Source organism: Triticum urartu, chromosome 3 (assembly GCF_003073215.2).
Source record: "Triticum urartu cultivar G1812 chromosome 3, Tu2.1, whole genome shotgun sequence".
In the NCBI taxonomy this organism is placed as follows: domain Eukaryota; kingdom Viridiplantae; phylum Streptophyta; class Magnoliopsida; order Poales; family Poaceae; genus Triticum; species Triticum urartu.
Window position 1 is genome coordinate 172,383,437 of NC_053024.1, and position 12,769 is coordinate 172,396,205.

Sequence of the window (12,769 nt, forward strand, 5' to 3'; positions counted from 1 at the left end):
ACGGTAGACATTAATTAGCCGTCGTTCTCGAGCCGAGCTAGCTTCTTTCTTCCAGAAAGATTCTCGAACGAGCTTGTTTTGGCTTGTTGCCATGACTTTCATTTAGCACGTTAGTTTTACAAAGATCTCGAGTTCTCACTAGCAGATCGCTGCTGCGGAAAACTCCAGTTGCAGGAACAGTGCGCACGCCCACCGTAGAAAGCTGACTTTCAACGGCCAGCCACGGCAAAATCTGGAGGGAGACCGACCTAGACCACCAGTGTGGTCACCGACTTTGAGCCCGCACCGTCCACACGCGGCTCGATCGCACGTCGCTGCACTCTGGAAGGCCGGAGGTGCCATGGATTGTTTCAGTTAACCGTACGTAGCAGAAGCGGCCACGCGTGCACGTTTGGTTAGCTTGACCGCGCCACGTCTACTGATCAGCTAAGTTGCGATCGACATGTATACAGATCGGGAGAATTCCATGCCTGGCGCCAAGTAATTCTGGTAGTCGTACCATTACACAATCAGCTGAGTGTGAGCTTGGAGAGAGAGAGAGAGAGAGATGTTTGGCTGGTCAATGAAATGAACTGGCTGGCGTACCACCACAAACTCATGGATTCACGTACGTACCAAAAAGGCTAAAGTACTACCACAACCACAATCCTTTGTCACGGCCGGTTATGGGAGCTGTGACGCTTCTCCGGGTGGCCACGGCCACGGCAGTCCTCCTCACTCTCGTGCTCCTCGTCGGAGCTTCCAGTGTCACAGCGCAGGGGGGTGGTGTGGCTCCTCCTCGGCGGCGGCGGCAGGTGGTGGACGTGGGTGTGATCTTGGACAGGTCGACATGGGTGGGGAACATCAGCTGGACATGCATCGAGCTGGCTCTCGAGGACTTCTACGCCGACGCTAGATACGCCGGCTACCGCACCAGGCTGAAGCTCCACCTCCGGGACACCGGACTCGGCGCCGTCGAGGCTGCCTCCGCAGGTACGTGCCCGCTGCACAGCCTCCCCGAGTCCCCGTTCCACTGCTCCACGAGCAGTACTCGCTTTTTTTTTTGAGACATACGAGCAGTACTCGCTAGGATAGGATGACGGGCACATGGGCCGAATGATCTTCTGACAATATATGGGCCTTAATTTTTTGGGTGGGCCGATCATTGGCCTTGAGCAGCTAATAAGATCAGCCTAGTTTGCCCCATGACCCCTAAAAAAAAGCGGGGGTGGCGCGGTTGCCCTGCCCTGTTCTACCTTTTTTCGCTTCCCATGTCGCCGGCGGCCGGCGCCGCCCTCCCAGGCGCGCCCTCGGCTTGTTTCAACACCGTCGCGCCGCCCTCCGAGGTATAGATAGAAGGTACACCCTGCTTCTCCGCCCCCAGCTCGTCGAGCCAAGTAATTTCGGAAGCCCTCGATTTGGAACTGAAGTAGGAGTATGTGAGTTGAAAAGCTAGAGGTACTCTCAAAAGTTGTTATTTAAGTCTGTTTATTATTCGAGGGAAAATATGTTTTTATTTATTGTGCTTTCTGTTATGGTATAAAAGTATAAAACCGACCTCGTGTATACCGAACCTTTTATACTTCACATTTTACACCAATTTAATCATATGCCAGTGAATAGAGCCACCGAAAAGCTTAGGTACTGCTATGTGCTGTACCTATGCATGTTTTCCTTGCATGTGTTTGATAGTGACCCTTAATTTGCTGTAAAATATACTGTATGTTTTAAAGTAGTATCATTGCAGGTATTGATCTACTGAAAAATGTCCGCGTGCAAGCCATCGTTGGGCCGCAGACGTCAGCTCAGGCTAAATTTCTTGCGGAGCTTGGGGAAAAATCATCGGTTCCAATCATTTCATTCTCTGCAAATTGCCCGACGCCATCTGGACAAACTCCATACTTCATCCGGACGGCATGGAACGACTCCTCTCAAGCGGAGGCTATTGCCGCACTTGTTCAGAAACACAGTTGGAGGGAAGTCATCCCTGTATTTGAGGATGACGATTCCAATACCAGGTTCATTCCTGATCTTGTTGACGCTCTCAGACAAGTCGACACTCATGTTTCATACAGGTGCAAGATCCATCCTTCAGCCACAGAGGATGATATAAAGAGTGCTATCTCCAGCTTAAAAGGCAATTGGACAAGTGTATTTGTTGTGCGTATGTCTCATACTTTAGCCCGTAACTTTTTCAAGCTTGCTAAAGATGAAGGGATGATGGACCGGGGCTTTGTCTGGATTACTGCATATGGCTTGACAGATATCTTTGATGTGGTTGGTTCGCCAGCACTTGATGTGATGCGAGGAGTTCTTGGGGTGAAACCTTATGTTCAAGATACAGTGGAACTTCATAAACTTAGTCAGAGATGGCGCAAGAAATACCAGTTGGAAAATCCTGGAATTTCAGTAAGTATTCCCGCAGTGTATGGTATCTATGCTTATGATACCATATGGGCATTAGCATTAGCAGCAGAGAAGGCTGGATATGTGAATTCAGACTTTGGGTCATCTGTAACAAACAATGGGTCCACTGACTTTGACAGAATAGATACTTCAAAGGCTGCTGAAAAATTGCGAGGCTCACTCTTGGACATCAAGTTCATGGGTATGAGCGGGAACTTCAATATTGCAGACATGCAGTTAGTATCAGTCAATTACACGATAATCAACATTATTGGTCAGGAGAGAATAGTAGTCGGTTATTGGACTCCAGGATCTGGCATCTCTGGCAGTCTAAATGTGAAGGCCGATCTTGGCACCATTGTATGGCCAGGAGATAATGAAAATGTGCCTAGAGGTTGGCTATTGCCAATGAATAAAACTCTCCAAATAGGCATACCTGTCAAACCTGGGTTTGACGAATTTGTAAAATTTGAAAATGGTAAACCCAAAGGGTTCTGCATAGATGTGTTTGAGGCAGTAATTAATGCATTATCCTACGATGTACCCCGTCACTATAAGCCGTTTGCAGACGAGAAAGGAAATAGTAAAGGAACTTATGACGATCTTGTCTACAGTGTTTATCGTAAGGTATGCATGGACTTCTTTTTGTTCCATTTTTCTCCTTTTTATGATCTCTCCTACCCCAGAGGTATATTTGGAGCTAAAACTGGCAAAAATGAAATAAATTCGTGAGATTATCAAAATGGCCTATCCACAATACGATTTCATTGTTTTTTTCTCAAATATAAGGTATACAAAGAGTAGAGTGTAATGATCTAATTGACCATTGGTCATTAGTATAGAGACGTGTAAAATCATATATCTGCACTCGTTCATGAAGGTTTTCTTTATTGTTGCTTCTTTAACCCGTGCACAAACAAGGAAAAAAACAGTCTACTTGACAAATTGTACAGTTCCTTTCTTTTTCCTGATTGTATTACATTTTTTGTACAATTTACCATTCATGAGAATTTTCGAGATTTAGTCAGACTCTTCTTCTAGATGATTTTGATTAATTGCTTGCATTTTGTCTTATCTGCATTATTTTAATGGTGTATCAATATGAATACGCCCAGTTGAGGGTTGTCTCCCAGTTCTTATTTTAATTAACAGTTATAAGTACTTTGCATATGTTGTACTCTTCTAAAGCCTGTAAGGTTAAAAGGGGAATTGTAGACTTTTAAAGCCATCGGAGGTTTCTCAACTCACTTTATATGTGTTGCTGGCAGGAATATGATGCGGTGGTAGGTGATATAACAATCTTGGCCAACCGTTCTCTATATGTGGATTTTACTCTTCCTTACACAGAGTCAGGGGTGCGCATGCTGGTTCCAGTCTGGGACCAGAGGCAGAAGACTGCATGGACATTCCTAGATCCTTTGACAGCTGACCTATGGTTAGGAACTGGGGCCTTCTTTGTCTTCACAGGTTTTGTAGTCTGGTGTATTGAGCATAGAACAAATAAAGATTTCAGAGGGCCCCCAGGCAGTCAAATTGGATCGGTCTTCTACTTCTCCTTCTCAACACTCGTGTTTGCTCATAGGGAGAGGATACTGAACAACTTATCAAGAATTGCAGTAGTTGTTTGGCTTTTCGTGGTGCTGATATTGCAGCAGAGTTATACTGCAAGTTTAAGCTCAATTCTCACAGTGGAACAACTTCAGCCAACAGTCACCGATTTAGAAGAAGTTATCAGGAACGGGAGCTATGTCGGCTACCTCAATGATTCTTTCTTGCCTGTTCTTTTGAAAAGGTTGAAAATTGATGAATCAAAGATGATTGCCTTCGACTCTCCTGAGCAATACAATGAAGCCTTAACATCTGGAAGAGTTGCAGTCATTATTGATGAGATACCATACCTTAAGGTGTTCCTTAAACAGTATTGCCACAACTACACTATGGTTGGACCAACCTACAAGCTCGATGGATTTGGTTATGTGAGTACCAGTTTCCTGTTTTTGTATAGTAGCACATTTTCCGCTTTCTGAATCCTAGATGCTGAATCAATTTCTGCTGCTATTTTGCTGTAGGATCATGCTAGTAGCTCAAATTTGTATATATTTATAGGCCATCAGACTATCTCCAGAAGAAACGTTATTAGAGTGAACTGTTGGTTAAAATTATAGTTTTAGCCAATCTTTGAATTGTACTTTAAAATTCCTGATTTGTCACATGTGAACAAGCTAATGAAGGACGAACTTAAGATTAGATATTTTCATTGTCAAGAACCTAAAAATGCTTGATCATGTTCTGTGGAAAGTGGTGCCATATTATTTGTTTTCAATTGGGAAATAGAATGCTTGCTTGCTTCTTGAAGTGTTGAATGACATGATAAATCTACTTAATAAGGTCTTCATTTTGTTTGCTTTAACTTTCTGTTTGTATTACACTAAGCTGTATCAAGTATATCGAGTTTAATTTCAGTTAGATCATTAGCCATTCTGAGAGCGAGCATTATGATCAATCACCTTACCAAGGGCTTGCGTGAATGACCAATATAACTGCCTTGCTTTATTTTGGGCTGGTGGAAATTGATAATTTAATAACTGGCTCAGCACTATGCCTGGCATGTATACCACCAGTGAAGCCTGTTCTGATCCTCATTGTGTGCTAACTCTGCAGGCATTCCCTCGAGGCTCTCCACTCACACCTGATATTTCGAGGGGAATACTGAAATTTGCATCAGATGACAGAATGGTTAATATGCAGAAAGAATTGTATGGCGCTACGTCATGCCTTGACAAAGATGACTCCCAAACTTCAAGCAGCCTTACATTGCACAGTTTTCAGGGGTTGTTCATCATCACTGGAACATCTTCAGTGCTGGCATTAATCATGCACGCTGTCATAACCATTTATAACAACCGACATGAATTCAGCAGTGACGGCAGTCAGAGTTCATGGCCCAGATGGCCTGCCGTTCTCTCTAAGCTCTTCCATGAGGGCGATAATCCATCTAATACTCCAGTTAAAGACGAGCCCGCAATAGAAAATGTTGGTGGTGCAATGGAGAGCCCACTAAACATAACTAATCACATTATTGAGCACCTCACAGACATGGATACAGGAAGCCCACCAGAAGGAGAAGGAACACCAGGCAGGGAACTTTCAGTTCAGGACACGGAACCACTGTCATTTGCATACATGCATTCTGAGAGGGGGCATAATGGAGCAGCTTCTTTGTCTCGTAATGGGAGCTCTATCCGGAGGAGACAGATAAGCATGGAATGACACACGTGGTGAGCGTGTAATTACTGATAACTGTAATTTAGGCATTCATTTAGCTCTCTCTGTGTTTACAGTTTCTCTCTTTTGGAACACATAGCTCGATGTGCATTGCCACATTGGAAATTAATGGTAGCTGTGAGGAGCAACCGGTTCAGATGCTTGTGGTTTCGATAAAAAGGAAATTATTAGCCTGCATATTGGTTTTCCAGGAGCTGTTCGTCTTGTAAGGTGCCACCTGATGCTATTTTCCAGGAGCTGTTACATACTAATATATGGAACGCAAAATATGTACTCCACATGCAAAGTATACATAAATATGCAACATGTACTGTTTTTACTTGTTTGCTCCTGAACTTTTTCTAGCATTCTGGCATTCTCGCTGCTTGCTTTTCTTGAAGTAAAATCGAACAACTTTCTTGAACTTGTTCTAGCATTCTCGAGATCGAAGCCTTTTCTCGCCGGATATCACCGTGCGCCATCAGCAGAACAACTTCAAGATGACCTTGTATACAGCCCCACAAATTACTCTTGCTTAACATGTGTTGCCGAGTACATTTGCATCATTGTGTTGATTTCAAAAATTAAAAATCCAAGAAATATTACATAGTATAGGCCTATCTCGCTTTGCAATGTGTTATACAAGATTTGCTCTAAGGTCCTAGCTAATAGACTAAGGGAGATTCTGGACGAGATCATTTTGGAGGAGCAAAGCGCGTTTGTGCCGGTCAGATTGATCATGGACAACGTAATCACATCATACGAATGCATTCACTCAATGAAGCGGAAGAAAGGAAAGACATGGTGGTGTGCTGTGAAGGTGGATATGATGAAAGCATACAATTGCGTGGAATGGGCCTATTTGCAGGGGATCATGCAGAGACTGGGCTTTGCAGAGGAGTGGGTCTCGTTGATCATGCAATGTGTATCCTCTGTTAGTTTTCAGGTGAAGGTGAATGGCGAGTTATTACCGTCATTTCGACGGTCCTGCGGAATCCTTTAAGGAGATCCTATGTCCCCATATTTATTCCTGCTTTGTGGTGAAGGACTTTCGTGCTTGTTAAAGAATTACGATGCAGGTTGGGTTGATCGAGGAATTCGTGTAGGAGCGAGGGCACCATGGATCTCGCATCTGCTTTTTGCGGATGATTGCCTTATCTTCATAAAATCTGATGGAAGAAGTGCTTCTCGGCTTAATAATGAAATATTGGAGGCCTATAGCTATGGGTCAGGACATGAATAAGCAAAAGAGCTCAGTATTCTTCAGTCCAACGGCTGCGGGCAAGAAATGTGTTGCAGATCTTTAGAGAAGCCTTCTCTGGAAAATATCTTGGCCTTCCGACGGCTGCGGGCAAGATTACAGAGCAACTTTTTGTACACATAGTGGAGCAGTCACGTTTGAGGGTGCAAGGATGCTGTGAGAAAATGATGGCACGTGCAGCAGAAGAGGTACTTTTGAAGTCCATTATTCAGGCCTTACTGACCTACTCTATGAGTTGTTTTAAACTCACTAAGGGGTTATGCAAGAAAATAACGACAATTATTTCAAAATACTGGTGGGCTGAATCTTTGGATAAAAGAGGTATACATTGGCAATCTTGAGAGAAATTGTTGGTGTCAAAATTCAGAGGTGGCATGGGGTTTCCAGACCTTGAGCTTTTTAATGATTGCATGCTAGCGAAACAAGCATGGCAACTACTGGATAACTCGGAGAGCCTTTGTGCTCGGGAGTTGAAGGGTAGGTACTACCCTAACTGTGACTTCCTTGCTGCGGACTGCTGGAATAACGCCTCACGAACATGGAAAGCTATCATACAGGGGAGAGAGGTGCTGACGGCATGTTTCATCAAAAGGATTGGAGATGGGCGTACTATAGAGATTTGGCATGATCGGTGGATATCAGGAACAACATCTATGAAGCCAGTGTGTCGCTTAAGTGATGCACCAGTTCAATTGGTGTATGATTTGCTGGAGGAAGGAACTTGTGAAAGATCGTGAATGTCGCCTAGAGGGGGGGGGTGAATAGGTGTTTTAAAATAATTACGGTTTAGGCTTGAACAAATGCGGAATAAACCTAGCGGTTAATTTGTCAAGCATACAACCTAAAATAATTAGGCTCACCTATGTGCACCAACAACTTATGCTAAGCAAGATAAGCAACTATGAGATAGCAAGATATATGACTAAGAACAATATGATTATCATAAAGTAAGGTGCATAAGTAAAGGGCTCGGGTAAGAGATAACCGAGGCACGCGGAGACGACGATGTATCCCGAAGTTCACACCCTTGCGGATGCTAATCTCCGTTTGGACCGGTGTGGAGGCACAATGCTCCCCAAGAAGCCACTAGGACCACCGTAATCTCCTCACGCTCTCGCACAATGCAAGATGCCGTGATTCCACCAAGGGACCCTTGAGGGCGGTCACCGAACCCATACAAATGGCAACCCTTGTGGGCGGTCACCGAACCCGTACACTTTGGCAACCCTTGGGAGCGGTCACCGAAACCATCAAATTGCTCGGGGTGATCTCCACAACCTAATTGGAGACCCAGACGCTTGCCCGGAGTTTTACACCACAATGATTGAGCTCCGAACACCACCAACCGTCTAGGGCGCCTAAGCACCCAAGAGGAACAAGCTCAAGGGTACCAAGCACCCAAGAGTAATAAGCTTCTCAACTTGTAACTTCCACGTATCACGTGGAGAACTCAAACCGATGCACCAAATGCAATGGCAAGGGCACACGGAGTGCCCAAGTCCTTCTCTCCCAAATCCCACCAAAGCAACTAATGCTAGGGAAGAAAATGAGAGGAAGAACAAGAAGGAGTACACCAAGAACTCCAAGATCTAGTTCCAAGGGGTTCCCCTCACATAGAGGAGAAAGTGATTGGTGGAAAAGTGGATCTAGATCTTCTCTCTCTTTTCCCTCAAAAACTAGCAAGAATCCATGGAGGGATTGAGAGTTAGCAAGCTCGAAGAAGGTCAACAATGAGGGAAGAACGCAAGCTCAAGGGATAAAGTTCATTGGGGAAGAAGACCCCCTTTTATAGGAGGGAAAAAATCCAACCGTTATGCTGACAATCCGCACAGAGCGGTACTATCACTCCTACGAGCGGTACTACCGCTAGGGCAACAGAAGCCCAATGAAACAACACTGCAAAGGGGTAACAGGGCGGTACTACTGCAGGAATGGTACTACCGCATGCCCTTGCGGTACTACCACACGACCACGGATGAAAAGAAAAACTGCCGCGCCTACAACCGCTGGTGCTAGCTACGAGAAAAAGTCGGCACGGTACTACTGCTCACAGGGAGCGGTACTACCGCGTAAGGGCGGATGTAAAAAATTACATCCGCGCCTACTACCGCACGCAACAGCGCCAGGACACGAGGCAGCGGTACTACCGCTCACCAGGAGCGCTACTACCGCGTAGGGCGCGAAAGTAAAAAATTACTTTCGCGCCTACTTCCGTGCGCGTCAGCGTTCTGGGCTAGAGGCAGCGGTACTACCGCTCACCAGGAGCGGTACTACCGCTGGCCCCTGCGGTACTACCGCTCCCTTAAGTAGTACTACCGCACGCCATAGAGGCTTTAGCACTTGGATGCCTTCAAAACACAGCTAAAGACAACAGACGGATCCAATAAAACCAGAACTGTCATAACTTCTGCAAATGAGCTCTGAATTGAGCAAACTCAAGCTTGTTGGATACAAGACGACGAGTAGCATCAAAACAGCGAAACCTCCAACAGAGAAGAATGGGCATAACCTCCAACATCGAAAACATCATAGAAGATGTAAGTGAACTCCGTTTTCGATGAACTCGAGCTTGTCATCAAGATGACCATAAGCTCCAAAACTCACAAAGAGAACCAAACAAGAACCAAGAAAGATGATGCAAGGATGCAATGGTTTGATCTCTCTACGAATGATACGATCAAGCTACTCATCGAGATCCCCCCTTGATAGTACGGCAATCGATCCTATAACCCGGTCTCCCAACTACCACCATGAGACCGAAAAAATAGAAAACCTATCAAGGGCAAATCTTTGCCTTGCACATGGTCCACTTGAGCTAGATGATGACAATCTTGACTCCCTCAAGTTGGACCACCTTTCTTGATTGCGTTGGCTCGATGAAGACTAGTTGATTGCTCCCCCATACTCCACTATGGGTGAGCCACTCTTCCACACATCTTCACAAATCCATTGTTACCACAATGGACGGCAAGCTTCAAGCATTTGATCTCTTCATGATGCTCCACTTGAACTTGCACACCGCAACCTAACCCCACAAAGAACTCTCACGAAGACCATGGGTTAGTACACAAAGCGTAATTGATAATGCTTACCATACCATGGGATCACTTGATCCCTCTCGGTACATCTTCTATGCTTTGTGAGTCGATCAACTTGATTCACTCTTTAACTTAGTCTTGATCAACCTCTCACAAGACCAATCTTTAGGTAATTCCTTGAATAGCACCTTGGTCGACACAAACTCTCCTTGAAACCAACACATGTACTTCAAGAAAAGCCTATGGACAAAACCTTAAAATATAACTCAAGGCAACCATTAGTCCATAGAGATTGTCATCAATTACCAAAACCAAACATGGGGGCACCGCATGTTCTTTCAACTGGGAAATGGAACAAGGATCTGGTGTAACAACTATTTATCCCATCGGATGCTGAAGCAATAATGAGTTTGCCTAGGCCTCGGGCTGCCATGGGAGATTTCTGGGCATGGGAGCGGGAAACATCAGGGATATTTTCAGTCCGGTCTGCCTACCGATAGGTGATGGAAAGAAGGTGCCAAGCAGGGTCTGTACTGAACAGCTCGTCAGGAGGAGAGGACATCTGGAAGGCGTTGTGGAAGCTCGGAGTGCAGCCAAAAATTTGGGTCTTGTGGTGGCGTGTGCTTAAGAACATGTTGTCTAATGGGAGCTCCGGCGGAGACATGTTATGGAAACATCATTCCGTCTGATGTGTGGACAGGAGGATGACACATTATTTCATGTGCTCACTCAGTGTGATCATGCAAATATTTTTTGAGATGCAACATATGATTTCTTTGGCATTGAGATGTGCTACCTCTTGAGCACTGCGTTGGATTTCCCCGAAGAGGAAGGGATGATGCAGCAAAGTAGCGTAAGTATTTCCCTCAGTTTTTGAGAACCAAGGTATCAATCCAATAGGAGGCTACGCTCGAGTCCCTCGTACCTACACAAAAACAATAGCTCAATGCAACCAACGCGCTTAGGGGTTGTCAATCCCTTCACGGTCACTTACGAAAGTGAGATCTGATAGAGATGATAAATAATATTTTTGGTATTTTTGGTATAAAGATGCAAAGTAAATAAAGTAAAAGCAAAGCAATAATAAAGTGATGGAGATTGATATGATGAGAAAGAGACCCGGGGGCCATAGGTTTCACTAGTGGCTTCTCTCAAGAGCATAAGTATTCTACGGTGGGTGAACAAATTACTGTTGAGAAATTGATAGAATTGAGCATAGTTATGAGAATATCTAGGTATGATCATGTATATAGGCATCACGTCCGAGACAAGTAGACCGAAACGATTCTGCATCTACTACTATTACTCCACTCATCGACCGCTATCCAGCATGCATCTAGAGTATTAAGTTAAAAACAGAGTAACGCCTTAAGCAAGATGACATGATGTAGAGGGACAATTTCATGCAATATGATAACCCATCTTGTTATCCTCGATGGCAACAATACAATACGTGCCTTGTTGCCCCTTCTGTCACTGGGAAAGGAGACCGCAAGATTGAACCCAAAGCTAAGCACTTCTCTCATGGCAAGAACAACCAATCTAGTAGGCCAAACCAAACTGATAATTCGAAGAGACTTGCAAAGATAACCAATCATACATAAAAGAATTCAGAGAAGATTCAAATATTATTCATAGATAGACTTGATCATAAACCCACAATTCATCGGTCTCAACAAACACACCGCAAAAAGAAGATTACATCGAATAGATCTCCACAAGAGAGGGGGAGAACATTGTATTGAGATCCAAAAAGAGAGAAGAAGCCATCTAGCTACTAGCTATGGACCCGTAGGTCTGAAGTAAACTACTCACACTTCATCGGAGGGGCTTGATGATGATGCAGAAGCCCTCCGTGATCGATGCCCCCTCCGACGGAGCTCCGGAACAGGCCCCAAGATGGGATCTCGTGGATACAAAAAGTTGCGGCGGTGAAATTAGGTTTTTGGCTCCGTCCCCGATCGTTTGGGGTATGTGGATATATATAGGAGGAAGAAGTACGTCGGTGGAGCTTCGAGGGGCCCATGAGGCAGGGGGCACGCCCTAGGGAGGGGCGCCCCTACCCTCGTGACCACCTCGTGGCTTCCTTGACGGAGGGTCCAAGTCTCCTGGATCTTATCTGATGAGAAAATCACGTTTCCGAAGGTTTTATTCCGTTTGGACCCCGTTTGACATTCCTTTTCTTCGAAACCCTAAAACACGCAAAAAAAACAACAATTCTGGGCTGGGCCTCCGGTTAATAGGTTAGTCCCAAAAATAGTATAAAAGTGGAAAATAAAGCCCAATAATGTCTAAAACAGTAGATAATATAGCATGGAGCAATCAAAAATTATAGATACGTTGGAGACGTATCAAGCACCCCCAAGCTTAATTCCTACTCGTCCTCGAGTAGGTAAATGATAAAAACGGAATTTTTGATGCGGAGTGCTACTTGGCATAATTTTAATGTAATTCTTCTTAATTGTGGTATGAATATTCAGATTCGAAAGATTCAAGACAAAAGTTCATATTGACATAAAAATGATAATACTTCAAGCATACTAACTAAGCAATTATGTCTTCTCAAAATAACATGGCCAAAGAAAGTTTGATGACCCACAAGTATAGGGGATCTATCGTAGTCCTTTCTATAAGTAAGAGTGTCGAACCCAACGAGGAGCAGAAGGAAATGATAAGCGGTTTTTCAGCAAGGTATTCTCTGCAAGTACTGAAATAAGTGGTAACAGATAGTTTTGTGATAAGATAGATTGTAACGAGCAACAAGTAACAAAAGTAAATAAAGTGCAGCAAGGTGGCCCAATCCTTTTGTAGCAAAGGACAA

The 12,769-nt window shown here is 44.5% G+C and overlaps 1 protein-coding gene across 1 annotated transcript; it reads left to right on the forward strand.

Annotated features, from left to right (window-relative positions):
• Nucleotides 1–498: 498 nt before the first annotated feature.
• LOC125543472 (glutamate receptor 2.9-like) lies at nt 499–5,996 on the forward strand. Its single transcript, XM_048706838.1, has 4 exons — nt 499–972; nt 1,727–3,012; nt 3,654–4,361; nt 5,047–5,996. The coding sequence occupies exons 1-4, from the start codon at nt 666–668 to the stop codon at nt 5,653–5,655; spliced, it is 2,910 nt and encodes a 969-aa protein (XP_048562795.1). The 5' UTR covers nt 499–665; the 3' UTR covers nt 5,656–5,996.
• The last annotated feature ends 6,773 nt before the right edge of the window (nt 5,997–12,769 follow it).